Genomic DNA, 27,370 nt, shown 5'->3' on the forward strand with positions numbered 1-27,370 from the left:
GCCTCCCTGCACATTTGATTACCTTTTAATTAACTAAGTTATTAATAAAAAGATTGAATGATATTGACCCGAAGACAGTTTCCTGTGAGTTCATTGATTACTGTTTTCCAGTTTGGTGTAATTGTTAGGGCATGAGTCTAGAGAGCAAGAGATCATGAAGCCAGCTGGGTGATTTTTGGATTAGTTCCTTTTTTTTTAGTCCTGAGAAGCAAGCAAGGGCAACCCACTTCTGAAAATCTCGCCAAGAAAACAGAAAGGTTTAGGCAATTACCAGAAGGCAAAACTGGCTTAAAGGCACAGACGCACAAAATTTTGATGGTGATATTTTGAATGAGATGATTTTTCACCTTCTGCTATATGCTGATTCCACTTTGAAATGTTTTTTTTCAAAGACACAATCCTGTGTATCATTGATCTTTAAATTTTTATTTATGTGTTTTGCTTTCGCTCCATTTGTGCACCGCCTGACTCCCAAAGAATCTGCACTGTAAAAATCCAGCTTCTTCTTCACTCTTGCTATATGTGATAAAGAAGGTTCCTAATCTATTTGTAGGCTGTATATAATACTTTCCTCAATGATGCCCCCCAAATGTTTAGCAGCACAATTCCCAGAATTTCCAGGAAGCACGGCTATTGGCTGCAATTGCTGAACTTGATGAGGATTTGTTTGTTTGCTTGATCATATTTCTAACAATCCTGGATGGTTTACAGTAAAAACAACCAATGATAACTCCCCATCCCCCAGGAGAGTCAAACCAGATAAAAAAAAAACATAAATTTTAAAAAAAGAACAAGACCTAATCATGCATATCATCCAACAAAAAAAAAACCTGTCAGGTCCTGGGAGGTGGGAATTCTATTTTCAAGGTTCACTTAGAAGATGAGAAGGTCAAGGCAATGCAATACAAACTTCAGGAGGGAGGGGACTAGTATTCCAGAGGACAGGTGTCACAGTAAAGAAAGCATACTTAGGTGCATTGCTTCAAAGATGGGACCTGCAGAATGCCCGCTCTGCTGAATCTTACTAGGGTGGTGGGTAAAAAACATGTGAGAAAGTCCATTCTTTAGGCAACCAAACTATATGCCATGGATAGGTCATCACCAATTCTTCGAATTGAACCTGAGGATCATGGGATGCAATACAGATTTTACCGTGGTAGGCACCAAACAGGGACAGCTGCCTCTGCAGTTATAGAAATGTTCTAAAGGCAAGGAGAGGAAAGATACGATAGAGAAAAGCAGATTCCATGATGAAGACTAGAAGAGTTAGAAGGATGAATGGCAATTGTTCTAAGTAGGATTAAAAGGAGAAATAACTGGCTGCATTGAAAATCTGTGGGGTATTCCTTTTGTATCCTGTACTGACTAGAGAAGGAGAGTCCCAGCAGGATAGCTGAGAGGACCACCAAGGCAGATAATAGAGATGTGGCAGGCCAGATGTGAGGTTAGCTCAGATCTGAAGGATGAAGCAGCTGCTGTGTAGAGGACAAAACTGCTTGACGGTTGCTTTGGCACAGGAGGAGAAATGAGGCAGAGGTTGACTGCTGTCTAGATGGTAAGGTACCTCATATAACAGAAAGTGGGGAATACATTTAACCCGGTCTACTGCCCTGCCAGAAACTGCTTTCGTTCAGTTACATAAACAAAAGTAAGGCAGCCTTTCATTAAAAGACAGTGCCTAGAACTGCAAAGCAGAAGTCAAAAACCAGAGCATGAAGCAATAAGAGGCTCCAAATGCAGTAACTAGAAGCATGGAGGAATTGTGGGCCAGGAACTAAGAGGCACTCTTTGTTCCCATCTCCCAGAAATGAGGATAAGAGAATACCCCAAATTAATTAGAAAAAGTTGGGTTTGAAAGATGGAGGATCTGGGTGATGGCCAGAGAACATATTGCCTTTGGTTGAAGTATGGTGTGGTTAATAATTGAAATAAGCAAGCCCAGAGGGCTTTAGTAACAAAGAGGTTTCCCCAGCTCAGCCTGGTTTCCTTTTCACCCATTTCCTTTGCAAACAAGAAAAAGCAAAATCTTCCATCAGTGCTCTCAAACGAGTCTTTCTTGGCAGACCGAGTTGGCACCCTCAGAGAAGCAGTGTTACAGCTGTTTGCAGGCCCTGGACTGAATGAAACTAAGCTATATGTTGCCAAGTCAACCCAGCTTTGGGGGATAGGCCATTGGCAAGGATTCAAGTGGTTACTCCAGCAATTCTGGGCTGAGTTTTGAAAGATATTTATTGCACAATCAACACTGGAGTGAGTATACTCACTCTCTCCCACATTTTCTGATGTTCCCGACTCATCACCCATCCCTCCTAGTTCGTAAGGGCTTGGGTTTTGTCTCGTCTCCTTCGTATAATGAAATAATTAACTGTACAAAGTCTCAACTAGGAACTGCTTGATTCAAATCTGGATTCCATTATGGAGTCACTAGGTTGCCACATCCATGTCAGTGTTGCATTAATTAAATAAAGTTCCCTATTAAAAACTAAACTAAACTAAATTAAATTAAATTAATAGAGTGTTACTGAAAATATCAGAAATAAATAAAAAATAAAGTTACAGTAATTTGTAACCTCCCTTATCCTGGGGCTGCCAGTAGTGTTGGCTGTCAGGACTCTGTCGTCCTACTAGATGGGTTTGATGAGACTCAGTTCAAACTTGTTTCTTAGCACCTAGCATCAGAGGGCAAGAATTGAAAATTATACCCTCTTGAACTTTCTGGAGAAAAAGTGGGTCCATTGCATTTCCTTCCTTCCTTCCTTCCTTCCTTCCTTCCTTCCTTCCTTCCTTCCTTCCTTCCTTTCCTCCCTCCCTCCCTCCCTCCCCTTTCTCCTCCCTTTCCCTTGGCTATCCATGGCAGCAAGATCTTTGTTGCACCACAGTTTCATGCAAAAGGACAACAAGGGACATTTCCATTTATCACATGGTCATCTGGGGATGAGAAGAAGTGGGGGGCAGCAACTCCAGATCTCATAGAGCGGGGAAAACGGGGGAAAAGTGGATAGTTGTGACAGAGCAACCAGTGAAACGGGTAATGTGGGGAGCTGTAGAATGGGCTTGAGCAAGGTTTGTCCCACCTTTATAATGTCACTGAAGAGGAACAAGAAAAATCCAAAGATTAGCTATGGTCCTCTTACCAAAGTATTGGGCTGTGCTAGGTGCCCAATGATACCATGCTTAGAGTTATTATTGTCAATAACAAAGGAAGTCTGATCCTGAGGACCTCGAGAAACTCAGCTCCAAGCACTCTCTGATCTCTGCCTATCTTTTCCATACCTTAGCCTGGGACCTCCCACTATGGAGCACTTCCTTCTTCTGCTACCCCTCCTGGGTCTGGTGAGCAGCGAACTGCCATTTGTACAAAGAGGATTCTGGGACTTCTCCATGGACGATCCCTCGGTCCAAGAAGAGGAAGAGGCTTCTGGGATCTTCCCTACTTCGAGTGGAGCTGAGGCAGAAGACATTCCTTTCTACCCAGGCCTCTGTCCCTTTGGCTGTCATTGCCACCTAAGGGTGGTCCAGTGCTCTGATCTGGGTGAGTCTCTTTCCTTGGGGGTGGGTGGGGGTGGGCAACTGGGCAAGTCTGTGATCAAGCATTCATTCTGGAGATCCTAGTGCTATGAACAGAGGTAAACGTCTATTGTTGGAAAAATTAAACATAGGAAACAAAAGAGTTTAAAATATAAAATGGTTGTTCCAAAAACTATTAGAACATTGAATAATAGGGTTGGAAGGGGTCCTTGGAGGTCTTCTAGAACAACCCCCTGCACAAGCAAGAGATCTATACCATTCCAGCCAAATGCTCTCAAGTGTGAGAAATCAGGAAACCCAAGCAGTTCAAATGAACATAATGGTTTATTGCAAGCTTAAACTTCTCTACAAGAATCTGAACTACTAAAAGTCAAAGCAAATTGGCAGTAGATAAGAGTCAATGGAATTCAAGGTGGGCTGGACTTAGATCTCTTGTGGGCATGCAGGGACGCAAGACTGATGACACATTTGACCTTACCCTCGGGCTCAGCCTGGTCATCTCCTGCAGCAATCTTTTCTTAAATAACTCCGGTGACGGAGCACTCATAAGTTCTGGAGGTGAGCCATTCCACTGGTTAATTGTTCTCACAGTCAGGAAATTTCTCCTTAGTTCTAGATATGCTTTTAGAAGATGGATGGATGGGTGGGTGGGTGGATGGATGGAAGGAAGGAAGGAAACACAGATAAGAGCAACGATCTGGAATCTTTAGATCTCTCCATCAGGCAAAGTATTAACAAATACAGGGAAGTGACATACTGCTGAAGTCTGCAGTGCGTCTCATGAGCCTTGCCAGAACTTCCTCCAACAGCTCTCTATCTGGCTCCCTTTTCCTTGCCCCCATTCTGTCTGTCAAACAGGCTTCTGAGAGTAAACAAAGACCTCTTTGGCAAACTCTAGATGCAGCTGAGGAAGAGAAGAGGAACCTGGCTATGTGGTTTATCCATTGCGCTAAGCCACATTGTAAATTACAGTTGATTGGGTTCACACCAAAGTAGAATTTCATAAGCTAGTTTGTCTTTTTTTTTATTAGATGAGCTGTATGAACAAAACAAGCCATTCTAATCGATAAGATGTTTACAACTTGTGGTCAGAGCATATCTTTATTAGGAATCAGCATTTTCTAGATTGCCAAGTAAGACATACTACAAAACATCCTTGTTACTTATTTCACAGCTATTATTATTAGCATTTGTGATAAAATAATATTTTGAATATATGAGATGTAGGGCTTATATGTACAAAGAGAAATAAAGTTCTTTTCCAGGGCTTTCTTCAAATTCTTCCCAACCAGGAAATATAATAAATGGTGCATCCAGGCAAATAAAACCACTCTCAGACTAAGAAAAAACAATACAATTAAATCAAAATCGAGTTGGCAGATTTATTCAAACATTAAGCAGTGATACATTTAGAAATAATTTGTTGCCTTGAAATTAAAATAAACTAAAAGATTAATCAGCTAAGGCCTAGTTGCCTCTTTGAAAATTGTTCTTTCCGATTAAGATTTTGCTGAAATGAAAGGGATTGTGTTACAAGAATTCTAAAGTATTTTAAAACCAATATATCTTTGGATTTGTTAAGGTGGAAACTTTGGGTCTCTTTGATAATGAGGAGCCTTGCAGCTGATTGTTTACATTAGGTCTCCAGAACTGTCTTTACAGTCTGGAAACTATTTCTTCTACTTAAACTTTAAAGAACATGAACGGGAAATCAATTTCTTAATATAGTTGCAAATGGAAGAAGGGAGCACTTGAGCTTCACTTCTTTGCACCTGCTCAAAGTCGCATTTCACATTCAATGATATTTCCGTGAAATACATGGCAGTTCAGTAAAGTCTCAAATTATTTGTCTCAAATTATTTTACTTCACGGTAAGTTGGTCTTCCCCCTCAAGTAACTCCGAGGAAATCCAGACCTTGGCTTGACAAAAGAAAAAGTTTGGCTTGAGAGTGAGGGGCTACAGCTGTCCTGATGCTCTTCACTTTTCCCTTGTGTTTCTCAACGGGATGAGTGTTTTGCAGGTGTAAAAAGTGCAGGGCTGCATAAATCATAGCTCAGAGTTGAGACAAGGGCACCATCCTGAGGATAAAAGGTTAAAATAGGATTGCCAGGCCATTCCAGTGGCTGCTATTGAAACACTAGTAAAACAGAGACTGTCTTTTTTTGTTTGTTTGCTTAAATAACTCTATTCAGTTTTGTAAATTAAAGAGATAGAAACTAACAAATACTAATAATTAAGACAGAATGTCCTGCAAGACTGATTGTGCTGTCACTCCTTTGCCTTCTCATACTAAATCACATTATATGATTTGTTATTCATATAATAAATCAGGGAGGATCTGCCTGAGCCGCTTCCTAATGTTATCTCATTGTTTTGGACTTATAAAAGGTTTCAGCTCCTTTCCAGGGTTAGAACAATGTGCATCTATGTATCTATGTACCTACACGTGCATGTATCTCCATTAGCAATGATAGGCAAATTTCAGGATTATGTGATTTTCAGTTTCATTTTTAACTAAAACTCCCATTACCCCCACCCCCACCCCCAACAACAACAAAATCTGGAGCCTTAGTTGAAATATATGCACTTAAAAGCAAAGAATTTGGAGACCAGAAGTTTGTTTTCGTGAGCAGAACTTAATCGAGCTGACAGTTCTTCCGCCTGATAATTCCAATCTAGTGATATTGTTGCTGCTGTGGTCAAACAGTGAGGACTCAGATATCCTTATTGCAGCTCCCCCAGAGATTTACCCTGTGTTCTTCCGATTGTACAAAAGGGCACACTGATTCCAAAGCATTTACAGGTACTCCTCAATTTTCAGCCGTAATTGAGCCTGGAATTACAGTTGTACAGTGAGTATCATTAAATGGGTCACTATATGACTGAATTTATAACCTTTTGGCGGTGGTGGTCATTAAGTGAACGAACACCTTGATGGTTAAATGAACCCATTTTCTTCAATTTGCAATTTTTTGACAGAAACTGGAAGTAAATGCCAGAAGCAAACCCACAAAAAATTGCAGTAATGTGGCTGTGGGATGCTGCAAACTGCTGTAAATGCGAGCCAGTTTTCAAGCGTCCAAAATGTGATCACATGACCACAGGATGTGTGGACATCAGAACTCCAGAAGTGGGATGCAAGCAGCTCTAGGGAAGTTTATCCTAACTTTGAATGGTCGCTAAGTGAGGACTACCTGTATAATCTAATAGAAATTACAGAGGAGGCTGTCTGAGGGGCATACCAGGGATGGCCAAGTCAACAGACTCTGAATGTGAAGCAATTTTTCTGGTTCCTAGGTCAAGATGTAGCCAGAATTAGCCAAGAAATTGAGTACTTAAACAAAGATTCCCAAAGAATAAATGTGAGGGAAAATCTTTATTTTAATGTTAATCTTTCAATGACTTTTGTCTGTAATGCGCAGCTGTATCTGAATGCATTATTTTGATATGGTTCCAACTTCTGTATAAAAAGAAGAGGGTGCTAGGAATGAAATTCTGATTGGCAGGTTATCTGTGTATTTGTGAAACTCACAAAGGCTTCGGAGCAAGTAATTTTCTCTTTTGGAAACCTCTATTTTGCTTCTGATTTTTTGAAACAGTCATTTACAGTAGTTTATTCATTCTTCATTGGCCGAGCTCATTAATGGCCTTGTTTGAAGCGGTCAAGGTAAAATACAATTCACTATTGACAATTCTGAGCTGTGCAACAGGATTTCTTCATGCTGTTGTGAGTTAGGCCATCTTAATCACCGTAAATGAATAGTTAAGACTTAGAGAATAAATCAGAGATAGACAAGCAGACATGGAGCAGGCAGACATTCAATAGATGCAGTTTTTGCATGAATTTAATGTTCATTCCAGACAAGGCATCCCCAACGCAATTGATAAAGAAAACACAAGATCTCTACCACAAACTTTTAATACAGCAGCCACAATCCTGTGAATATTTTTCAGGCATGTGCAGACACAGTATTTATCCCTCCTCCCTCCTGCAGCCTTGAATATCGTTTGCTTCTAGCACATTAATCACGCATGAGCCACACCAGATTTACCAAGCGTGACTTAGCATTGTGTGACTGTAAACAGGGTAAATAGATGAATGCAGTATGTGGGCAGGGTCACAGCGAATCCACGTGAGGATATTGTGACTGTAATAGCAACCCAAAATACAGCATGGTTTATTGTGATCCAGAACTCAGATCAGAATACGACTGTAGTGCCAGGGCTCAGGCCTGTATTTTACTGAGCTAATGAAGGAGTAACCTCTGCTGCCAATATTGTTCCACCCATGTAGGGAGAGAAATTCCTTGGAAAACTGACATCTGTTTGTTTTAGACATTAATCAGAGCCCAGGCACAGCTTGTCAGTCCAGATTGTAAGATTTGTTGGGAAGGAGGAGGAGGGGGAGAAGGAGGAGGAGGAGGAGGAGGAGGAGGAGGAGGAGGAGGGGGAGGAAGGACAGCCGGGTATGGAATAGCTCATGGTATATTGTACATGTGGAGCTCTAGGTCATAACATGTGTTGGGAAGATAATCAAAGGACGCTTCTGCATGGATTCATTTCCCATCTCCAACCGCTGCAAAATATTTCAGCGCTGGCCATGCAAACATCTTCGCTGCTGCTCAAAATGCTGAGATCAGAGCTCTCACCAGCTGAGCCTCGAAGGAGAGCCAGAACTGGCATTCCGCCAGTGGCCCATTTTCTGAGCACAATAGCTCCTGAAGCAACACACTTTTTGTTTTTTTGCTCTGTTCTAGAGAGAAAGAGGACAATCAAATTGCTGAAGGCATTTATGTTTTATCTACACCAGTTCTAGCTGGTGGTGGCCGTGTCCTTCCAAACTCTCAATTGGAGCTCTGCCACCCCCGCCCTCCTTCCCATCAGTTTCTTCCATGTGATCCATTTTTGGCTGCAGAGAGCAAGGAAAGAACATGATGTTTTCTGCATGCAAGGCATTTGCCCCTCTGCCCTTGAGCTATACACCATCCTTAAATACGCAGCTCCCCTGTAATATGACACGAAACAGCTTCTAAAGACAATTCAGGGGAGCCCAGCTCTTGAAAGTCACCAGACCATAACTGTTCTTGAAGAAACAGCAAATCTTGCAAAGGCGGCTTATGGCTTCCTATGGTTCAGTGGCTTAGGTACAATAGCATCAGCGAGGAATAACTGAGCAACAGCACTTGGTGGATCGTATGCCCTCTGCATATTGATGCAGAGCTACCGGTAACTGTAAGGCAGTGTGATACTCTAAAAGACGGAGCTATCCCATCTTTGTGCTCTCTTTCTTGTGGACATTTGCAACCGTCAAGTTGTGAATGTGATGCTTCTGTGCTGGACTGTCTCAAGTCATTGGCTCACAGGTGTGTGGAAAACCCACACACTGCTGCTTTGTGTCATACGTTGTTAGTTGGCAAGGAAACAATTGCAAGCAAAGGGAGCAAAGAAACTGGAAAGCATGCTGGACTAGAAGTGCTGCCCTTTTCAGTTCCCCTGGCCATCCATGATGCTTTCTACCTCACCCACCCACCCCAATCAGTGATTACACTTCATGGTATTTAGGAAGGGGGTGGGGAAGCGGTGGAATACTATATTGCTAATATATTTCTAGGGTTTGCAAGGTTTTTAAAAAATTCGCTGACAAATTGTAAAACAAGAAGAACTTGAATACTTCATTGCTTGGGTAGATGGTCTTATCAATGTGGGCTGTGACTGATGTATGGGGCTGAGTAGCCAAGTACGAAAGAAGCCAGGGCTCCAGAGTAGGGGTGAAATTCAGCAGGTTCTGACAGGTTCTGGAGAACTGGTAGTGGAAATTTTGAGCAGTTCGGAGAACCAGCGAATACCACCTCTGGCTGGCCCCAGAGTGGGGTGGGAATGGAGATTTTGCAGTATCCTTCTCCTGAAGTCAGAATGGAGATTTTGCAGTATCCTTCCCCTGGAGTGGGGTGGGAATGGAGTTTTTGTAGTATCCTTCCCCTGCCACGCCCACCAAGCCACACCCACAGAACCGGTAGTAAAAAAAATTGAATTCCACCATTGCTCCAGAGCCTTAATTTCAGCAAGGGCTAAATTCATTCTCTTCTCTGTGATTGACAGTACAGGGCCTCGTCCATTTTGGCTTTCCAGTCTTGTCTAGCTGATCTTGTTTCAGCCTCCCCTGGATATCCCATCATCTGTCTGTGTAGCCAATCCTGACTTTCTGACCTGCCTGTTTCTGTTTTTTTCCAGGTCTCAAGCAAGTGCCTAAGGAAATCTCTCCAGACACCACATTACTAGATCTGCAAAACAACCAGATTACGGAGCTGCACAAAGATGACTTTAAAGGGCTCTTTCGTCTCTATGTATGTACTGCCAAAGACCCCTCCCCACTTCTGATGGATATAAGCAGGACAGGAGAACCTAGCTGGGTCCACTCTGAATAAACAGTAGTTTCACTCAGGTGTAGCATTAAAATCTATTCGTTCTGCCAGGACTGGATCCTGGAACACTGAACTTCTGAACGCAAATGGCCTTCACTATTTGCAACCGCCATTTCTCTCAAACACTTGGGATTAAAACACAGGACCCCAGGGATTATTCTTCCTGGAAATCTTGAGCCACTACCTGTATTCTTTATCATGATACCCTGCTAAAAGATTTCGACAAGTCTCGCTCCATTTCTTAAATTGTATTTTCAAGTGCAAGCAATTGCATCTAACTTATCTACAATATTGCTTCTTTCTTTATATGTTGCCTTCTACAAGTAGACTTGGGAAGTGTGCAGATATCTTATTTGTACCAATGGGAGTCTGGTATTTAATTTCTCTGCAAGAGTTCCTCACAAATTTCTCTAGCTACAAAAATTAGCTGCCAGGATAATAATGGATTCCACCTTCTTACATCTATGCCAGCACATGCTTAAATGCTGCTCACATGCCATCTCTTTCTATGACTCTACCCACAGGCCTTGGTATTGGTGAACAATAAAATCTCCAAGATCCATCCAAAAGCTTTTAGTCCTCTGATTAAGCTGCAGAAACTCTACATCTCCAAGAACAACTTGGTGGAGATTCCTCCTAACCTGCCCAGCTCCTTGGTGGAACTCCGGATCCATGAGAACAAAATCAAGAAGATCCCAAAGGCCGTGTTCAATGGGCTCCACAACATGAATTGCATTGGTGAGGCATCAAACCTTTCCCCATTTTTCTTTCCCAAAGTCATGCTTTGTATTTGCTCCTTTCCTTTAGAAACATAAGACACAGATCCTGATGAATGGTTCTTTAGAATGCAGAAAATTGCACCCAATATTGTGTGGCATGTTGGTTGGTCCTTTAAAAAAAACATGTCTAATATCAAGCAAGACTAGACGAAAAGGCCATTGGAGCTCTGTGTTCCCAATGTTACCCAATATTTTGGAACTGCAAATATACATTAACAATTTCTTCAGTAGTTAGTAAGTCAATCTATATTCTGACTTTATTTGTCTTCCTGGCATACATTTTCATAACCATCTTCCCCTGCATAAATACATAGCATGCATAGAGTGATAAGTAATTGGGGAGAGAGTGGGGGGGAGGGAGAGAGGGAGGGAGGGAGAGGGAGGGAGAGAGAGAGAGAATGAACACTAACAAATCAGAGTCAATTGGCTAAATTTGCATAGAGGTTCTTTTCCATTGTTCATGTGAACATGAGCAAATTAAAAAAAATCAAGAACAGAGGGTTCAGATTTTTTCCCCCACCTTTCCAAAGAACTCTAAATTTGCAAGCCAGCAATTTGGGAGGAATAAATTAGGTTTTGGGTTCAGATGAAGTTTGAGTGTGTTCATTTCTGGTTTATTTAGTTACTTAGGGACAAAACATGAGTGGGAATCTGCATATACTTTTCTTCTTCACTGTGTTCGTTAAGTATGCTTAAGAATTGATTAAAGCACAATCCAGCAAAAGTTGAGCATTTCCATTAGAAAGTCAAATGTATTCACAAAATTATTCTACTGGCTCCTGAAAGGACTTATATATGCCTGGATCAGCTTTGGAAAACTTCTAAGATTTTAGAGTATCTTAAAATGAGGAGTTCTCTCACCTCCTCCAAATTTGACTCATTCAAAATATGATGCCATAATCTACAATATCCATTATCTCTTTAAAAATCCCATCAAGATTTTCCCATGACTGAGTTTATTTGCTAACTATTCACCCTTAAGTTAGCAGAAAACTGCACCACCAGTAAATTTATGTCCCCACCTCCCTTGCTAATCCTTGTCCTGTATCTATTGCATTGACTCAAAATCTGCTCCAAAGGATATTGCTCTAAATACACATCTGCAGTTTGTGATTGATCAAGGGATTGATCAAACCCTTCAGCACTTTTGTCAACAGGCAGGGAAAATATCTTTCAATCTCTGCAGAGCCGCAGGAACAAGATAGGTGTGACATCAGGGGTCTTTTAGGCATTGCTAGGCTACTTTGTGTACCCCTTCTTCCATATCCCTTTCAGGTGCAACTCAAGATAAATTACAGGTTTTAAAAAAAACAAATAAGAGTCACAAAGGGAAGTGAGTCACTTTTAGCATTTCCTGGGAGAGTGGGCCACCATTGCAGCAAGGCTACAACAATAGAGACAGTTCTTAGAACAATATCAGATGAACGGTCTATCCCTGTAGTGCAAATCTGCCGAACTACCTAGACCAGGGGTGTCAAACTCAAGGCTCATGGGGCCGTCCTCGAAACAGCAAAGGACTGGCCCACGGTGCCTCTGCCAGCGAAAACACGGCTCGTTTTTGCTGACAGAGGGCTGCAGGAGGCCATCGTGGCCGAAAACGGGGGGGGGGCTCCATTTTCACTGGCAAAGGGCTAGAAAAACAAACTAAAAGCCAAACAAAACAAAACAAAAGGAGAAATGTTTCCCCTTTTGCATTTGAGCATCCAAGAAGGGACAGGAAAGGAAAAAAGGGAAAGAGGAAATACAAAGAAAAAGAAGGAAAGATGGGAAGAGAACAAGGAAGGAAAATTAAGGAAAGAGGGGAAGGTAGAAGAAAGGAGAATGAAGAGGGAAGGAAAAAGAAGAAAAGGAAGGAAGGAAGGAAGGAAGGAAGGAAGGAAGGAAGGAAGGAAGGAAGGAAGGAGATTATAATGAGACGGAGGGTCTGAGGGAAGCCTTGCCTTAGCACATGGCCGCCACAGGTGCCCCCGACACGAGTGATGTCGAGCTGCCCCCCCCGCCCCCCCGCCCCGAGTTCAAACACAACCCTGATGCAATCCTCAATGAAATCAAGTTTGACACCCCTGACCTACACAATCATGGTCTCTACATTCTCCACAAGCATCAGATTCCAGGGCCCAAAATTAGGCGAAGCAAGCTATACATCTGACATAGCACAGTTAGCTTAGTATCTTTATTTACTGGGATGAAGACATCTTAAACAGTTGACTGCCCTCTATAAAGATAGAAAATAGATACAAATTCTTATCAATCCCAATCCCAATTCCAGCATTTCTCCCTTTCCCCTTGTGTCTATGGAGATTCTCAGTCATCCAGGTCATGATTGTCTCAAAGATGCTTTTCAAAAGGCAATTGGACTTTCTTGATTTTTTATTTTTTTGCTTCAAAATATTTTGCTTCTCATCCAAGAAGCTTCTTCAGAACTATTTCAAAATATTTCGCTTTGTGCTTCTCAGTTTTCAAAGCCAACTATTGGCTTTTGACATAATTGACATTTCTGTCCTGAGAAACTCTAGTTCCCAATGTAACTCCCACATCATATTTGCTTTCAAAAGTAATATGGTTTCCCCTATTGATCAGGATCAACCATAGTTAACAAGAAGGACATGTCCATGTAGTTTTCTTTAATAACTCTGTCCTGCTCTGTAGGGAGCACATAGCCAAATGGTGGCAAAAAAAGGAGACTGGGGACTTGAAAAGAGGGGGAAATCCATCATGAACCTGAAGTACCTAACTGGCACTTCTGTGCTCATTCTCACTACTAGTGACCTGACTTTTAGGGGTGGTAAATTGCAATGGATAATATACATCTTGAGTCTGTAGTTGGACAGAATCAGAATAACAGGGGAAACACTATTTTAAAATCAATTCTGATAAGGATAGTTTAAGACCACCCTGTCTCATTCATGGGCTGGGGTGCAAAATGAGGGCAATATCAGCAGGACAAGGGGGGAGGGGCGGAAATGGCATTTATCAAAAAATAATTGTATCATAGTTAAATGCATCTGAGTACCCCGCCTTTATTACAATTGCAAGACCACTTGGAGAAAAATGCCCAAATTGCTTCACCAATAAATTTATTTAAAAATGCAAATGATTCAGATTGAGTCAAAGCATAGAATCAAATATACAGTACATATCTTATTCTTTTAACATCACCATTGCATTTAGTGAACATTTAATTGCTTTTCCATAAGCTTTGAGGGTGGAACTGTATGTTTCAGGCAAGCAAGTACAATTTGCTTTTTCCAAGAGGAAAAAAAAAATGGGTTCAAGAAAGGGTAATTTGGAGCTGAGTTGGAAGAGGGTGGGAGGAGATGGGCCTTACTAATCCATAATCAAATAGAAACAGATTGTACTTTTGGCTCCTAAAGAATGATCACGATGTGCAATATCTGTCTCACCATGTTTGTAACTCTTTGCATTCATTCTTCCTTTACATGGCTATCTTAGAGAGAGAAGGAGAAGGACAAATAAATAAATAATGTAAGATATGCCATAAGCTGTGGAAGGGGGCTTGGTTGATTTTATTTATTTATTTTTTTAGTGTATGGCAAATACATGGACTTATAGTAGTTCAAATGTTACTATCCAGTCCTCCCAGCCATTCAAGGACAGGGTGGTCTATGTTGAAAAAAATCAGACATTAGGCCAGTGTAAGCTCTTGATGGACATTCGGACACAATGTGATGGATATTTTGTCGAGGAGCACCACAGTCACACTGAGGGGTGGAGACAAGACCCCACTTAAACAATGAATCCTGGCAGACACCATGTTGGGTACAGATCCTGGTGAGGAAGGTCAAAAACCTGGCACCTTTTGTATAGGGTCGTCTGCCTGTATCTGGGCGTTGAGCAGCCCATTTGGCTTTCCACAGTGGGTTGACGTCAAAGTTGTTAGACAGCTGTTGAGCGAATGCCAGAGAGGGCTTCCTGGATTTAAGACTGCCAATTGATAGATGAGGAAGATCAGCGTGCACAGGAAGAAGTGGGTTTCTCATAATTTGGTTGTATTCCTTCTGCCATGTATATAGAAAGCCAAGAGTTCTACAAAGATGTCCGATGGCTCGGTTGAATCTGGATCTGATAGAGCCGAACACTGTTGTTCTAATATGAAACTTATTTCTTTTTGCAGAGATGGGTGGGAACCCTCTGGAGAACAGTGGATTTGAACCCGGAGCCTTTGACGGCCTAAAATTGAACTACCTGAGGATCTCAGAAGCAAAGCTCACTGGTGTACCCAAAGGTGATATCTTCTCCATCTTCTCTCTTCTCCATATCTACCTCTTAATAAAATTCAGGGCTACGGCTTCTCTCAGCTTTTAATCCTAGAAGTAATGAATATGTCAGGGTTCCAAGTAATGAAGCTCAAAGCTCGGAGACCTGGAGTTTCCTCAAAGTAAAATTTTATTAGGAATGCCTTCTTGGTACAGCTGGTGAAAACCCAACTCTGAAGGACCTGAGGTTTTGCACACCGAAATCAAAACCAAAAGTTCATGCTGATATTCTTGTGACCCACTGGGGGTCACACATCAATCACATGGCCCAATCAGGTCACAATCCTCCTCCGGCTGTCTTTGGTACATGCCTTTCAAGGACCTGGTAGGGACGTCCTTGGCTCCCACAGGAAAGAATGTTATTTTGGTTACTATTTTGCTTTTTCAAAGAATACTGAGAGGTACCAGCTGAATTCAGGAACGCAACAGTGACTCAGGAAGGAGACCATATTTTAAAAAAATAAGACACAGAATTCTTTATTTTCCCTTATTCTTCCACTAGAACTCTGGTCTCTTTAACCGCAAAATCCATCTTTCCTTTTCCTGCAAGGATTCTTTTTTGAGTTCCCTAATTTTAGATCATGTGGGGTGGGAAGTATTTAATGTTAGACAATGAGAGGCGAAACTCCTTGCAATTTCCAGGAAATCACATACAATTCGACTATGAGGCATTGATTAGCCATCATAAGTAGTGGAGGTAACATATTGAATGGCATAGTAGCAATACCCCGATGAAGCTTTACGGGTCATTCCCTCTCCTTCCAGATTCTGTTTCTTTCCACTGGGATCAGAACTTTTTCATAAAGACTAAATAGAAATGGAATTCTTCTCCTGTTAAGGAAAATTTCTCCTTTTCGGTAGACCAGTCCAAATGTTGTGGCCTGGGAACATTTCAAAATGCATTACAGGTAGTCCTCGACTTATGACTGTTTGTTAGAGTGATATTTTACAACCTTTCTTGACAGAGTTGTTAAGCGAATCAATGCAGTTGTTAAGTTAGCAACATGGCTGCTAAGTGAGTCTGACTTCCCCATTGATTTTGCTTGTCAAAAGGTTGCAAAAGGGGATCGTGTGACCCTGGGACACTGCAACAGTCATAAGTATGAACCAGTTGGCAAGCATCTGAATATTGATCACATGATCACAGGGATGCTGCAAAGGTTGTAATTGTGAAAAATGGTCATAAGTCACTTTTTTCAGTGCTGTTCTAACAGTCACTAAATGAACTGTTCTAAGTTGAGGACTACTTGTATTGCTATATCCCATTTTATTTTGTTTGCCACATCATTCTCAGTTCAAAACATTGGCAAGGTTCATTCAACAAAACAAGCTTATTTGGTTAATGATGATTCAATGCTACATTGAATCATGAATTCAGGCCATTGAGTTAAGCCAGGGGACTATAAAAGTCGGCTAACCATTGTTAGTGCATTGTGTAAATATAGCTTCTCTCTTTATTGTTGCTTTACCTGTTTTGAAGCACTGTAGGATGCTCTGTATTTTAGAAAGGCTAATATTATCCTACTCTTCTCCTCCAACCAGACCTCCCTGAAACCTTAACTGAGCTACATCTGGACCACAACAAGATCCAAGCAATTGAGTTAGAGGATCTGATCCGCTACGCCAAAATCTACAGGTAGTGTGAATAGGAGAATCATTCTTGAAGAGCTTGCCAGGATTGTGCAGATGAAATTTGGGGCAGAAGTAGGAAAGTCACTTATCTTCAGAGGTTACAGAACAACTTATCTCACCATTGGCTAAGTTATCTGCAGCTTTTATGAGTCGCAACATCTGGAGAGCCACCAATTAGGGTATGACTGAGATACAAGGCAGTTGATTTCAAGCTTCGCAACATAAAGATCAGAAATGAAAATAAGCTTGAGTATTTTTTTAAAAAAGGAAATTATCCTACCTCAAGTCTGTCCATAGCTCCTCATTGTGCATTCTAAGCAAGGAAGTCAAAGCAGCTTCCTGCTTCAAAGTCAGTTGCTCAGAAGAAGGGAAAAAAAGAGGGGGGAATACAATAGTGCAGGGGTCTCCAACCTTGGCAACTTTAAGACTTGTGGACTTCAACTGAGTTCCTCAGCCAGCTTCAACTCTGGGAGTTGAAGTCCACAAGTCTTAAAGTTGCCAAGGTTGGAGACCCCTGCAATAGTGGGAGGCAAATCTGTGTTTTATCAAGTTGACAAAAATGTGTTGAGAAAATAGGGAACATGTTCAGAGTGAACATATAGTAAGGGTTCTTTTTTTTTTAAAAAAAATGGAAGGAATGTTTCTCTTTTACTGGTCATCCTCATGAAACTTTTGATACAGCTTTGAGTTTCCCTAGAGATGCAATTCTTAGCACGATGTAACAAAAATACTTTGTCTCTGGCCTTGAACCTTCTTCTGCATTTCCTTTTCCTCTGAGTTTGTAATTCCAAGATCTTTGCAGGGAATCAGTTCATGTTGACCACGAAAGTTGTAATGCCATATATGGAGTTAGAAGGAGCAAAGGAGGCGGTCCACTGAGTTTTAAACTTTATACACATATAAGCAAAGTTGTTCCATCTCTTCCATAACTTGGTAGTTGACAAATATTGGAGATTTCTGCCCCTTTCTATGCAGAGGGCAATCTGCCCAGGTACCAAATATGGGACGAAAGTCAACTTCTATCCTCCTAATTAAAACCTTCTACAAATTATAGCTAAAACTGAGGATTTTAGATCTTCAAGAAACATGTGTTTAAAGCACATATATCTATTAAGTAGCGAACAGTAACTGCAACGAGAAAACAATTCAAAACACAAAAATAGAGCATTTCACCAGCCGGTGCCCAAAAGATACAAACAACCATTCACTCTCTTGTTCCTGACTTGCAATCCCTACAACCGGGCAATAAATTCTGGTTCAGCATTTAAGAGGTACATTTCTTTAAAAAGTTTTACCAAATAAGAAAGGAGAAGAAATGGAAGGGATAGGATAGGATAGGATAGGATAGGATAGGATAGGATAGGATAGGATAGGGGAGGGGAGGGGAGAGGAAAGGAAAGGAGGGGAAAGGAAAGGAGAGGAGAGGAAAGGAGAGGAAAGGAGAGGAGTTCTGTTAAAACCAAGGAGAACTCCCTGGGCAGGCAAAGACTCATTCCACTTCTCTGTTTATAAACCTACATCTGCAACATCAATCTTCTACCAGTGTCAGAGAGGTTGGGAGTGCCTCCCTCTCATTTTCCTTTTTTGTGTATGTACCACAAAAGCACTCCTTCAGCATCTTTAACTGGTTAAAACGTTAAAATGTCTGAAGGTTTAAAATATCCACCCAGCTCAACTGTGGTCTCCCTAGCAACAAGCTCCTGAGAAATTTCTACTGCCACCCTCCCCCCTGCCCCCCCAGGCTGTAGGTGAAAGCATTTTCATCCATGCACGATGATTAGTTGAGATGCTTTCGTGACCTTGCTCCTCCAAGCTAGAGAAGAATTGCGACTGTATGAGGTCATCACAAGTAATCTTCCATGGTTCAGGCTAGCAGAAGGTATTCCAAGCATGAAATGGGAGGTAGAAATATGCAGACGTAGAGCCTACTAGCACAGCGTGCTCAGTATGGTGTATAATTAAGTGTGACCATGTGCAATTGTGCCAGCTGGTTCCTTTCTTTTCACCCTGTCATGAATGACTTAAAACAGCCAGCACCAGGCCGTTTAAGTTATTGAGTGGTCTCTATATCACTAACCAAAGAAACACATCTAAAACTGTCAATGAACAAAGATGATGGCCGTGTGGATGTGATAAACAAATTGAACGCACGACCTTGAGTCACAGAATGGTAAAATATTTGTTTTTCACCATATTTTATTATAGAGTATAATTTCAAAGAATTAAACAGTTTCTAGGCGGGCCGAGAAGGCAGGCCTGGGAAAACAACTGGGAAAAATCCAGTTTTCTTAATTTTTTAATAGCTTTCTGTTAATCTGATTTAGGAAATGACTTAATAACTAAAGTAAAATTGCTCTTGAAAGTAATACAGCCATATTAAATTGTCCAGTCAGGCTCTTGAATTTTAGTCTACCCCCCCCCCCAACTCACAAATTTATATTTGGAGATCTAATGTTGTTCTAAATAATGTAACATAGATACAATAAAGTCAGGGCTTCATCTGAGAAAAATGTGTGTGTGTGTGGGGGGGGAATAGGAGGTGGAGTTTTTTATTATACACTCTGTAAGTTTCACAAATACGTACTTAAACTAGGTCTAAATATGGTCTGGCCTTTTTAAGTTCAATATATATTTCAGCCACTAGAGGGGGAAAGAGCTATATTTGTCAGCAACTTTTTAATGGGTGTTCTAATTCTTTTCCTTGAAGCATTTTGATCTGAAGAAGCAAACTTGATCAGGAAAGCCTTTTCTAAGAATTTGCTTTCCCTGCCTCCCAAGGGGCCATTCCTTTCATCACTTCTATTGTATAAAAATCAGACAAAGCCCAAAGGATTAAGGTCTTTGATTCAAGATTGAATCCCTCCACTTTTGATTTTTATACATTGGTTTTGGGCTGATTTGGATGCAATGAAAGGAGAGGAAAGAATCTTTTGAGTTTTTTTTTTTTTTGTAAAAGAATGTTAATAGCAGCTCAGAAGCTTGACTGCAGTGCTAGAAAAAGGATTTAATGTTTCCCTTTGGGTTGCTCCCCATATTGAATCCCCATCCAAAGTTGTTACTGCCCCATAAGATCAAACTCAGTGCCCATTGGAGGCCCACATATCTTTCTGCATGGGGCAGTCCTAGCCTTGGATAAGACACAGTTAAGAGAACAACAAAATCTCACCGGCTCAAGGTTGACTCAGCCTTCCATCCTTCTGAGGTGGGTAAAATGAGGACCCAGATTGTTGGGGGCAATATGCTATTTAGTATACTGTCTTTGGTGTAAACCGCCCAGAGTCCTCGGAGAGTGGGCGGCATAGAAATATGAATAATAAATAAATAATAAATAAACACAGGGACATGATTTGTCCTCTGGTTTTGCCACACTGCTCCCCTTTGGGGACAGCTCCTAATAATTGTCAATATTTTAGAGGAAGAAATTCAAGTTGAAGCCATACCCAGGAAATTTGGCAGTCTTTCCATGCAGGGGAGTCACTTATCTTAAAGCTGGCCTTATTTCACACAAAGTTGCACATAGAGCACTAATACTTCTGGAGCACAGTTTTCGGACACGCAACTCTCTCCCCCCACCCATCGCCCCGTGTATTCTGAGGTGGTACAGCACTGTTTTTCAACTCAGCAACTTTAAGATGTGTGGACTTCAACTCCCAGAATTCCTAGCTTGCATTCCCTGGCCACCAAAAACACTGTGGCACAGTAAGAAGAAGAAGAAGAAGAAGAAGAAGGTTCTGTTGCATTCACTTCTGCTTAAATAGGCTCCCAATAGCATCGCCAGCTACACTCTAGAAATATGGACTTTTATATCTTACACTAAACAGCAGCCCAAATCCTTCTGCATCTCCTTCTCACCTTTTCCTTATTGGTCCACTTATCCAATCCTTAGCTGCAGTTGTTGTGGTGCACCGAGACTTCTGCTTGCTGCATGAAGGAATGAGGTAGCTGACTAGAGAGAATCAGACAGAAGATGGCAGCGTAATCATACATTTGCTTTCTGCTTCATTTGGAAATTGAAATGTCTGTACCCAAATGCCCTGGGCCCAAATGCTCTGTGTCTTTGTTTTCTCATTCATCACCATCTTCATCTGTCATCTGTAATATTTAAACATATTACCTGAGCTTTGATATGGAGTCTGTAAAATAGACAGATACGTACATCTTTGATGGATAAGCTGCAAAAAAGCAACCAGGACCGAAATAAATCTGGTCTTCCTATTTTACTTTCCCTTGGCCCAGAGAGAGAGCTGAAGCTTTATCAAAGGGCGGGATTTGCTCCTGTCTACAAACTTATGCTGTTTATAAGGTGGAAATGGACTGAGGTCACACACAACCCTAAACAAGTAAGAGCTAGAGTGGTGAAGTGGTGAAGATGCTAGACTCGGGCTGGGAAGCCCCAGCTTCAACTTTAACTCAGTTACAGAAACCACCTGAGTGATTTTGGCTCTGTCTCTTAGTGGTCCCTTCCCCAAAAGTTTATTAGAGGAAAAATTAGAGTGCTGTACACAGGTAATCTTCAATTTACAACTATTCATTCAGTGACCATTCAAAGTTACAATGGCACTGAAGAAAAGTGACTTATGACCAGTTTTCATATTTACGAACATTGCAGCATTTCCACCCCCCCCGGTCATGTGATCAAAATTCAGATGCTTGGCAACTGGCTTGTATTTATGACAGTTGCACTGTCCTGGGTCATGTGATTACTATTTGTAATCTTCCCATCATCAGAATTCCATGTACATTTCTGCAATCAAGACAGGCCAACTGCAACAAAGATTTCAGAGCTGAAGGAAGGAAACGTTAGAAAAGTCCTTATTCTTCCATTTCACGGCTCTTTCCCACCTCTGAATTTTGAGACGTCCAGTAATTTGAGGAAGAACTTTGGGGTAGAGTGGTGGCGTAGGGGAGGAAAAATACCTCACTGGCAGAGTGAGGGAGTGAAGTGAGGGCTGATTTCCTGCACTGTAAAGTACACTGTAAAGCATCACACTAAATCTCCATTTTCTTTATATCCCCTTTCTCTCCTCATAGATTGGGCCTCGGACACAACAATATTCGCATGATTGAGAATGGCAGTCTTGCTTTCTTGCCTATCCTACGTGAGTTGCACTTGGATAACAACAAGCTCTCAAGAGTCCCTCCGGGATTGCCTGATCTCAAGTTTCTGCAGGTATCCAATAAAACGCAGTTCTGTGGTGAGAAAAGTAACGCCCTGCACTTAGGCAGGAAAAATACCCCCAAATGCACAGGTACAAAATAGACAATAGCTGGCTCAACACCTGTGAGAGGGAACTAGGTGTTCCACTTAAATATGAGCCAGCAGTGTGCTGCAGCTGCCAAAATAGCCAATGCAGTCCTAGGCTGCATCAACACAGGGCTAGCGTCAAGGTAATGAGAAGTGATAGTGCCGCTCTATATAGTACTAGTAAGGCTATGCTTGGAATACTGTGTCTGCTTCTAGTTGCCATCAAACAAAAAAGATGCTGAGATCTTAGAAAGAGTCAGACAGAAGAACAACAAACATGATAAGGGGTCTAGAAGCTAGACTATATGATGAACGGCTAAGGAGACTAAGTATGTTTAGCCTAATGAAGAGGTGACACGATAGCCGTCTTCCAATACTTGGAATGGTTGACACAGGGAAGAGGAGGTAGCACCTGAGGACAGGAAAAGAAGCAATGGATGGAAGATCATCACAGGAAGATCCAACATAGAACTAAGGAGAGGTTTCCTGACAGTAAGAACAAGTAGTCAATGGAATGGCTTGCCTCCTGAAGTTGTGGATGCTCCATCACTGGAAATTTTCAAGAAAAAATTAGACAACCGTTTGTTTGGGATGCAGTAAGGACTCCTGCCTTGAGCGGGGGGTCAGAGTAGAAGACTTCCCAGATCCCTTCCAGCTCTATGATTCTGTGATCTCCTAGGTTTCAGGGAGTGCATGAAGTCTAGGAGATCATACTTCAAGCTTCAACAGTGGGCAACCTTAGAAAATTCATTGGGTTGACATAACCCAAAAAAATCCAGAACCCTGTTTTCTTGATTCTGTTTTGAAATACCTATAGAGAACATGCAAATGGAACGAGACATTGCCATTCTTTACATATTGCCACATATTGCCTTTTCAGTTCCAAACTGTCTTTCATATCCTTTTCCATACTGAATCTGCAGGTCCAGAACTATGATTCTGCAATCCAGCAAGCTGATTTTGCAAATTCTCTGTGGTGCATAAAAACAATATATCATAGTTATCTATATTCTGTATAGTTTCATGAGTATCTTGTGCTACTCTAATAATCATGGTTATTTGCTTGGAATTTTAAAATGTACTAGAATACCCATGATCTTTTCAGTTATCTTTTCAAATATACTTACCAGATCCTTCAATGCCTTCAACAATGGCAGAGCTTCTAATGTACCTGAAAAGTTCTTAAAAATTTAGGAAGATATTTATAAATGAATCTATCTTGAAATTAGCCCATGCTGAACTGTATAGTGCAGTCAAACATCAGGAGTCCAGCACCCGAAATGCTTTATGACATTTTTTAATAGTCATAAAATACTTTATGATAATGTTTATCATAAAATGTTGTACAAAATTTGCCAAATTTTAATCCCACAGGAGTCGTGGGTCCCAGATTTTAGATGCATTCTCTAAGTTAGTCCATTTGAGTTGCTTGGTTCAAAAGGTTTTGCCCTATGATACACCATTTTGTCCAGGTAAAGGTTACAGACCTGAGAGTTTTAAATATAGTTATCCTGCTAGGGGAAATGGATAGTGTACAATTTACAAAACTCAGTTAACAATACAAATAACAGCAAAGCTGGAAATTATTATGTCCTTGGAAGGACACTGTGTAGAAATCAATAGAGCTTATTTCTGGTTGCTGTAAAACTATTATATGAATTCATGATCTTTAGACACTTAACCTTCCTATGACAACCTGTATCAATTGAATTTCCCTCCCTTTCTCCTCCCCCAAAATCAAACCCCACCACATTCCGAACAAATTCTAATTGTTGCTAAAATAAGCTTTGTTAAATGGATATACAAAAGGACCCAATGACTTAACTGGGATTCTGGGTTTTTTTGTTCTTAATTTTGGCTTCCTAAAACCGTTGTTGGCAAAGTAAACAATGTCTGAAACAACTTTTCCTAGCATGGTGCCTTCCAGCTGTATTTGAACTATAGCCCCCATCATTCCCAGCCAATATGGCCATTGGCTGCTCTAACAGGCTAGTGCTTTAGGTAATAAATAAGCTGAGCTGAGTATTTTTTTATATATGATGGTCTACAAAAGAGTTTCCCCCTCAAGAATGATAGATTCCATGCGGTATCTCTAGCCATCTTATTAGCTTCAAGTTATCTCAAATTCAACAATAAAACAAAATAAATGTGATCTGAGAGAAAGATATGCAGGGGTGGGATTCAGCTGGTTCGGACAGGTTCGGGCGAACTGGATGTTAATTTTAATCTGGTTCAGGGAACGGGTAGTTCCAAGGACTAGCTGACCCCACCCACCCCGCCCCACCCCTCCCAGGAGTCTCCACACTGCCCATTTTGGATGCCAGGTAAGTGCAGGGCCTGCGCCAAGGCTCTGGGAGGGCAAAAAATGGGCCTACCGGAAGTCTGGAAACAGGCCCGTTTCTGGCCTCTGGAGGATCTCGGGTCCCCGGGGGAGACCGTTTTCACACGCCCAGAGGCTCAAGGAAAGCCTCCGGAGCCTGGGGAGGGTGAAAAATGGGCCTATCAGAAATTCCAGAAGTCCAGAAAGAGGCCCATTTCCAGCTTCCGGAGGGCCTCTGGTGCCCAGGGGAGGCCGTTTTCGCCCTTCTGGAGGCTGGAGGAAAGCCTCCGGAGCCTGGGGAGGGCAAAAACGCACACACACACAGTCGTGCTGGAGGAGGCTGAGTAGGCCTCGCACCCATGGCCATGCCCACTCAGCAACCAGGCAGTGAACCTGTTGAAAAAATTTTTCAGTCCCACCCCTGAAGATACATATGTTCCTTCTTGCTTATGCTCTTCTTGTTCTTACCACGTTCAGAAATGTTACTTCCTATCTTCTCATTATGGGGAGAGGCAAGGCTTTAAAAAGTAGCCTGTTTGTTTCCTCAAAATCTTAATCTTACCTTAATTTCTTGGGCTATGGGCCACCAAGTATATCTAAATGTGAAACTTGAACACTGGATCTAGTTTTAGCATACAGATAGGTCTCTATAGAAATTCTCAGTAATCCAGGTCAACAGATTTACATTCTTCAGTCAACATAACATACGTGTCTCCTTTAAATCCAAGAATACACTAAGGCAGAAGGCTTGTCCACCCCAAGGATAAAACACCCCGACATAAACTGAGCAATGTGGTATATGCAGTACAATGCAGTGAGACATGTGCAAATCTGTACATTGGGGAAACAAAACAACCACTTCATAAACACATAGCACAACATAAAAGAACAAACCTATCAGGACAAGTTTCAGCAGTCCATCTGTATTTGAAAGACAAAAGCCACTCCTTTGAAGACAGTAAAGACCACATTTTGGACAGAGAGGACCGCTGGTTTGAAAGAGGGCTCAAAGAGGCCATCTTTCTTAAAATTGAACAGCCTTCTCTTAATAGAGGGGGAAGGATGCAACTTCATCTATCTCCAGTCTACAACACAGTCCTTTCAACAGTTCCAAGAAGGCTCCACACCCATTTGCACTACTCAGGTGACCCTAAGGTGGCCTCAATGACTCTCTAAAAGAATGCAAATGACCAGCTGTCTGCAAGGAGTATAAATCATTCCATTCCCCACCATCTGGTCAGAGCTTCTTGGATGAGAAGCAAAACATCTTCAAAGAAAAACAAAGTCCAGTTGCCTCTTGAAAAAAGCACCTTTGGGATACCGATAGGTCTTTACATTGAAAAGTGTTAAGATCTGAAGTGATGTACAGGTGGTCCTCAACTTATAAACATTCATTTAGCGACTGTTCAAAGTTACAATGACACTGAAAAAAAATTACTTATGACTGGTCCGCACACTTGTGACTGTTGCAGCATCCCCATGGTCACATGATCAAAATTTGAGTCCTTGGCAGCCATCAAGTATGTATGATAGTTGCAGTGCCCTGGAATCATGTGATTGCCATTTGTGACCTTCCCATCTCACTTCCAAGTCAGTGGGAGAAGCTTAATGCCTATGTGATTCATTTAAGAACTGCAACCATTGCAAAAAAAAGGTCATAAAATCGGCCACAGTTCACTTAACAACCACCTTGCTTAGCAATAGAAGTTCTGGCCCCAATTGTGGTCGTAAGTTGAGTACTCCCTTTGTTCAAGACAAATGTCTCCATTGATGAAGGTAAGCCCAGTTGACCTTCTGCTTCTAACCAATTCTTCTGTCTTCTTCCACAGGTGGTGTACTTGCATTCCAACAACATTACTCATGTTGGCGTTAATGATTTCTGCCCTGTGGGCTTTGGGGTCAAGCGTGCCTCGTACCATGGAATCAGCCTTTTTGGCAACCCTGTGCCTTATTGGGAAGTTCAACCAGCTACCTTCCGCTGTGCCACTGATCGCCTGGCTATCCAGTTTGGCAACTACAAAAAATAAAAATCAAGAATAAACGAGGGTGGGAGGGTTGGGTAGAGGGACAAGGTAAACCCAATGGGGAAATGAGGGGGTGGGAGTAGGGAGGGGGATGTGAATCAGGCGATGGTGAAATGAGGCCCATTTTGGAGAAGTGGGAGTCACCAGTAGGGTCATGCTAACAGAAAAAGTCAAGAATTATTGACTTCTACGAGCCAGCCAATGTCCGGGATAGAGCAAGGGATGGGAAGGAAGTTCATAGAGCAAAGGGAAGAGAAATAGATGAAGATCTTACAATATGGTCCATTTAACTAGCCTACATTAGTCCTGCATTTGAAATCAGCTCGTTATGATCTGCAAACAAGTACTTGTCTTTCTAGTTCAAAAAAGGTTTGATGCTACTGCTGGCTTGTCTGGGGCAGAACAGGGTGGGAGGGGGTGGAGGGGTGGGATTTGAAGGGATTCTGGCCTATAGTTTTGTTTGCATGAGGAGTCCGCTCTGTCAGACCTGCTACACCGGTATATTGTTGATTTGTGATTGACTTATGTGCCCCCTGAATTTATCAGCTTGCAGTATGGATGTCATTTTCTGACCGCAACCTTCATATGTTATAGAATGTGTTGGGTGATCCAATGAATTCTGTTTCTGCATTTCTTTAACTTGCAAAATCAGCCTCTGTATATCTTTTTTTAAAAAACAAAAAACAAAAACAAAAGAGGAAGGCACCTCTATATAATGTACATCAATCTTATACCAATTAAACTATCATGGCTTCTGCCAAAGTGTCCTAGGAATAGTTTGGTGAGCTGGCTGCAAAACCTCAACAACTCCCAAGATTCCTTGGGACAAGGAAGGGATTAAACAGACTGAAACTTCTACTGTGGCTTCTATATACCTAAGCCTCTAGCCACTGGCAATCTGGCTTCTAAGGTGTTTGTCCAGTGTGGCTGGACAAACACCTATTATTCTACTCTTTATTACCGTCTTTATTGAAGAAAAATAGACCTTGTAAATTATCCTATACAATGTATAAGTGGCCTGTCTCGATATCTGGAAATGCTGGTTGTTTGAGAAGATTAAGATGTGAGCAACTGTAATGTGGGATTTTTGACTCATCCAACAGCAGCAGCAACAACTGCAACATCAACAATCCCGGGCAAAT

At 41.6% G+C, this 27,370-nt stretch overlaps 1 protein-coding gene across 1 annotated transcript in view; it reads left to right on the top strand.

Moving 5' to 3' along the window:
- The window catches only part of BGN (biglycan), a 56,337-nt gene extending 29,347 nt beyond the window's left edge, over nt 1-26,990 (top strand). Inside the window, exons 2-8 of the mRNA XM_034434199.3 lie at nt 3,279-3,532; nt 9,761-9,873; nt 10,476-10,689; nt 14,866-14,976; nt 16,550-16,643; nt 21,671-21,809; nt 26,034-26,990. Coding sequence (XP_034290090.2) covers nt 3,295-3,532; nt 9,761-9,873; nt 10,476-10,689; nt 14,866-14,976; nt 16,550-16,643; nt 21,671-21,809; nt 26,034-26,231 — 1,107 coding nt within the window. The 5' untranslated portion in view covers nt 3,279-3,294 and the 3' untranslated portion in view covers nt 26,232-26,990. The remainder of the gene's footprint in view (nt 1-3,278; nt 3,533-9,760; nt 9,874-10,475; nt 10,690-14,865; nt 14,977-16,549; nt 16,644-21,670; nt 21,810-26,033) is intronic.
- Nucleotides 26,991-27,370: the final 380 nt, after the last annotated feature.

The sequence above is a fragment of the Pantherophis guttatus genome, chromosome 2 (assembly GCF_059756535.1).
Source record: "Pantherophis guttatus breed Tessera chromosome 2, ASM5975653v1, whole genome shotgun sequence".
NCBI lineage: Eukaryota > Metazoa > Chordata > Lepidosauria > Squamata > Colubridae > Pantherophis > Pantherophis guttatus.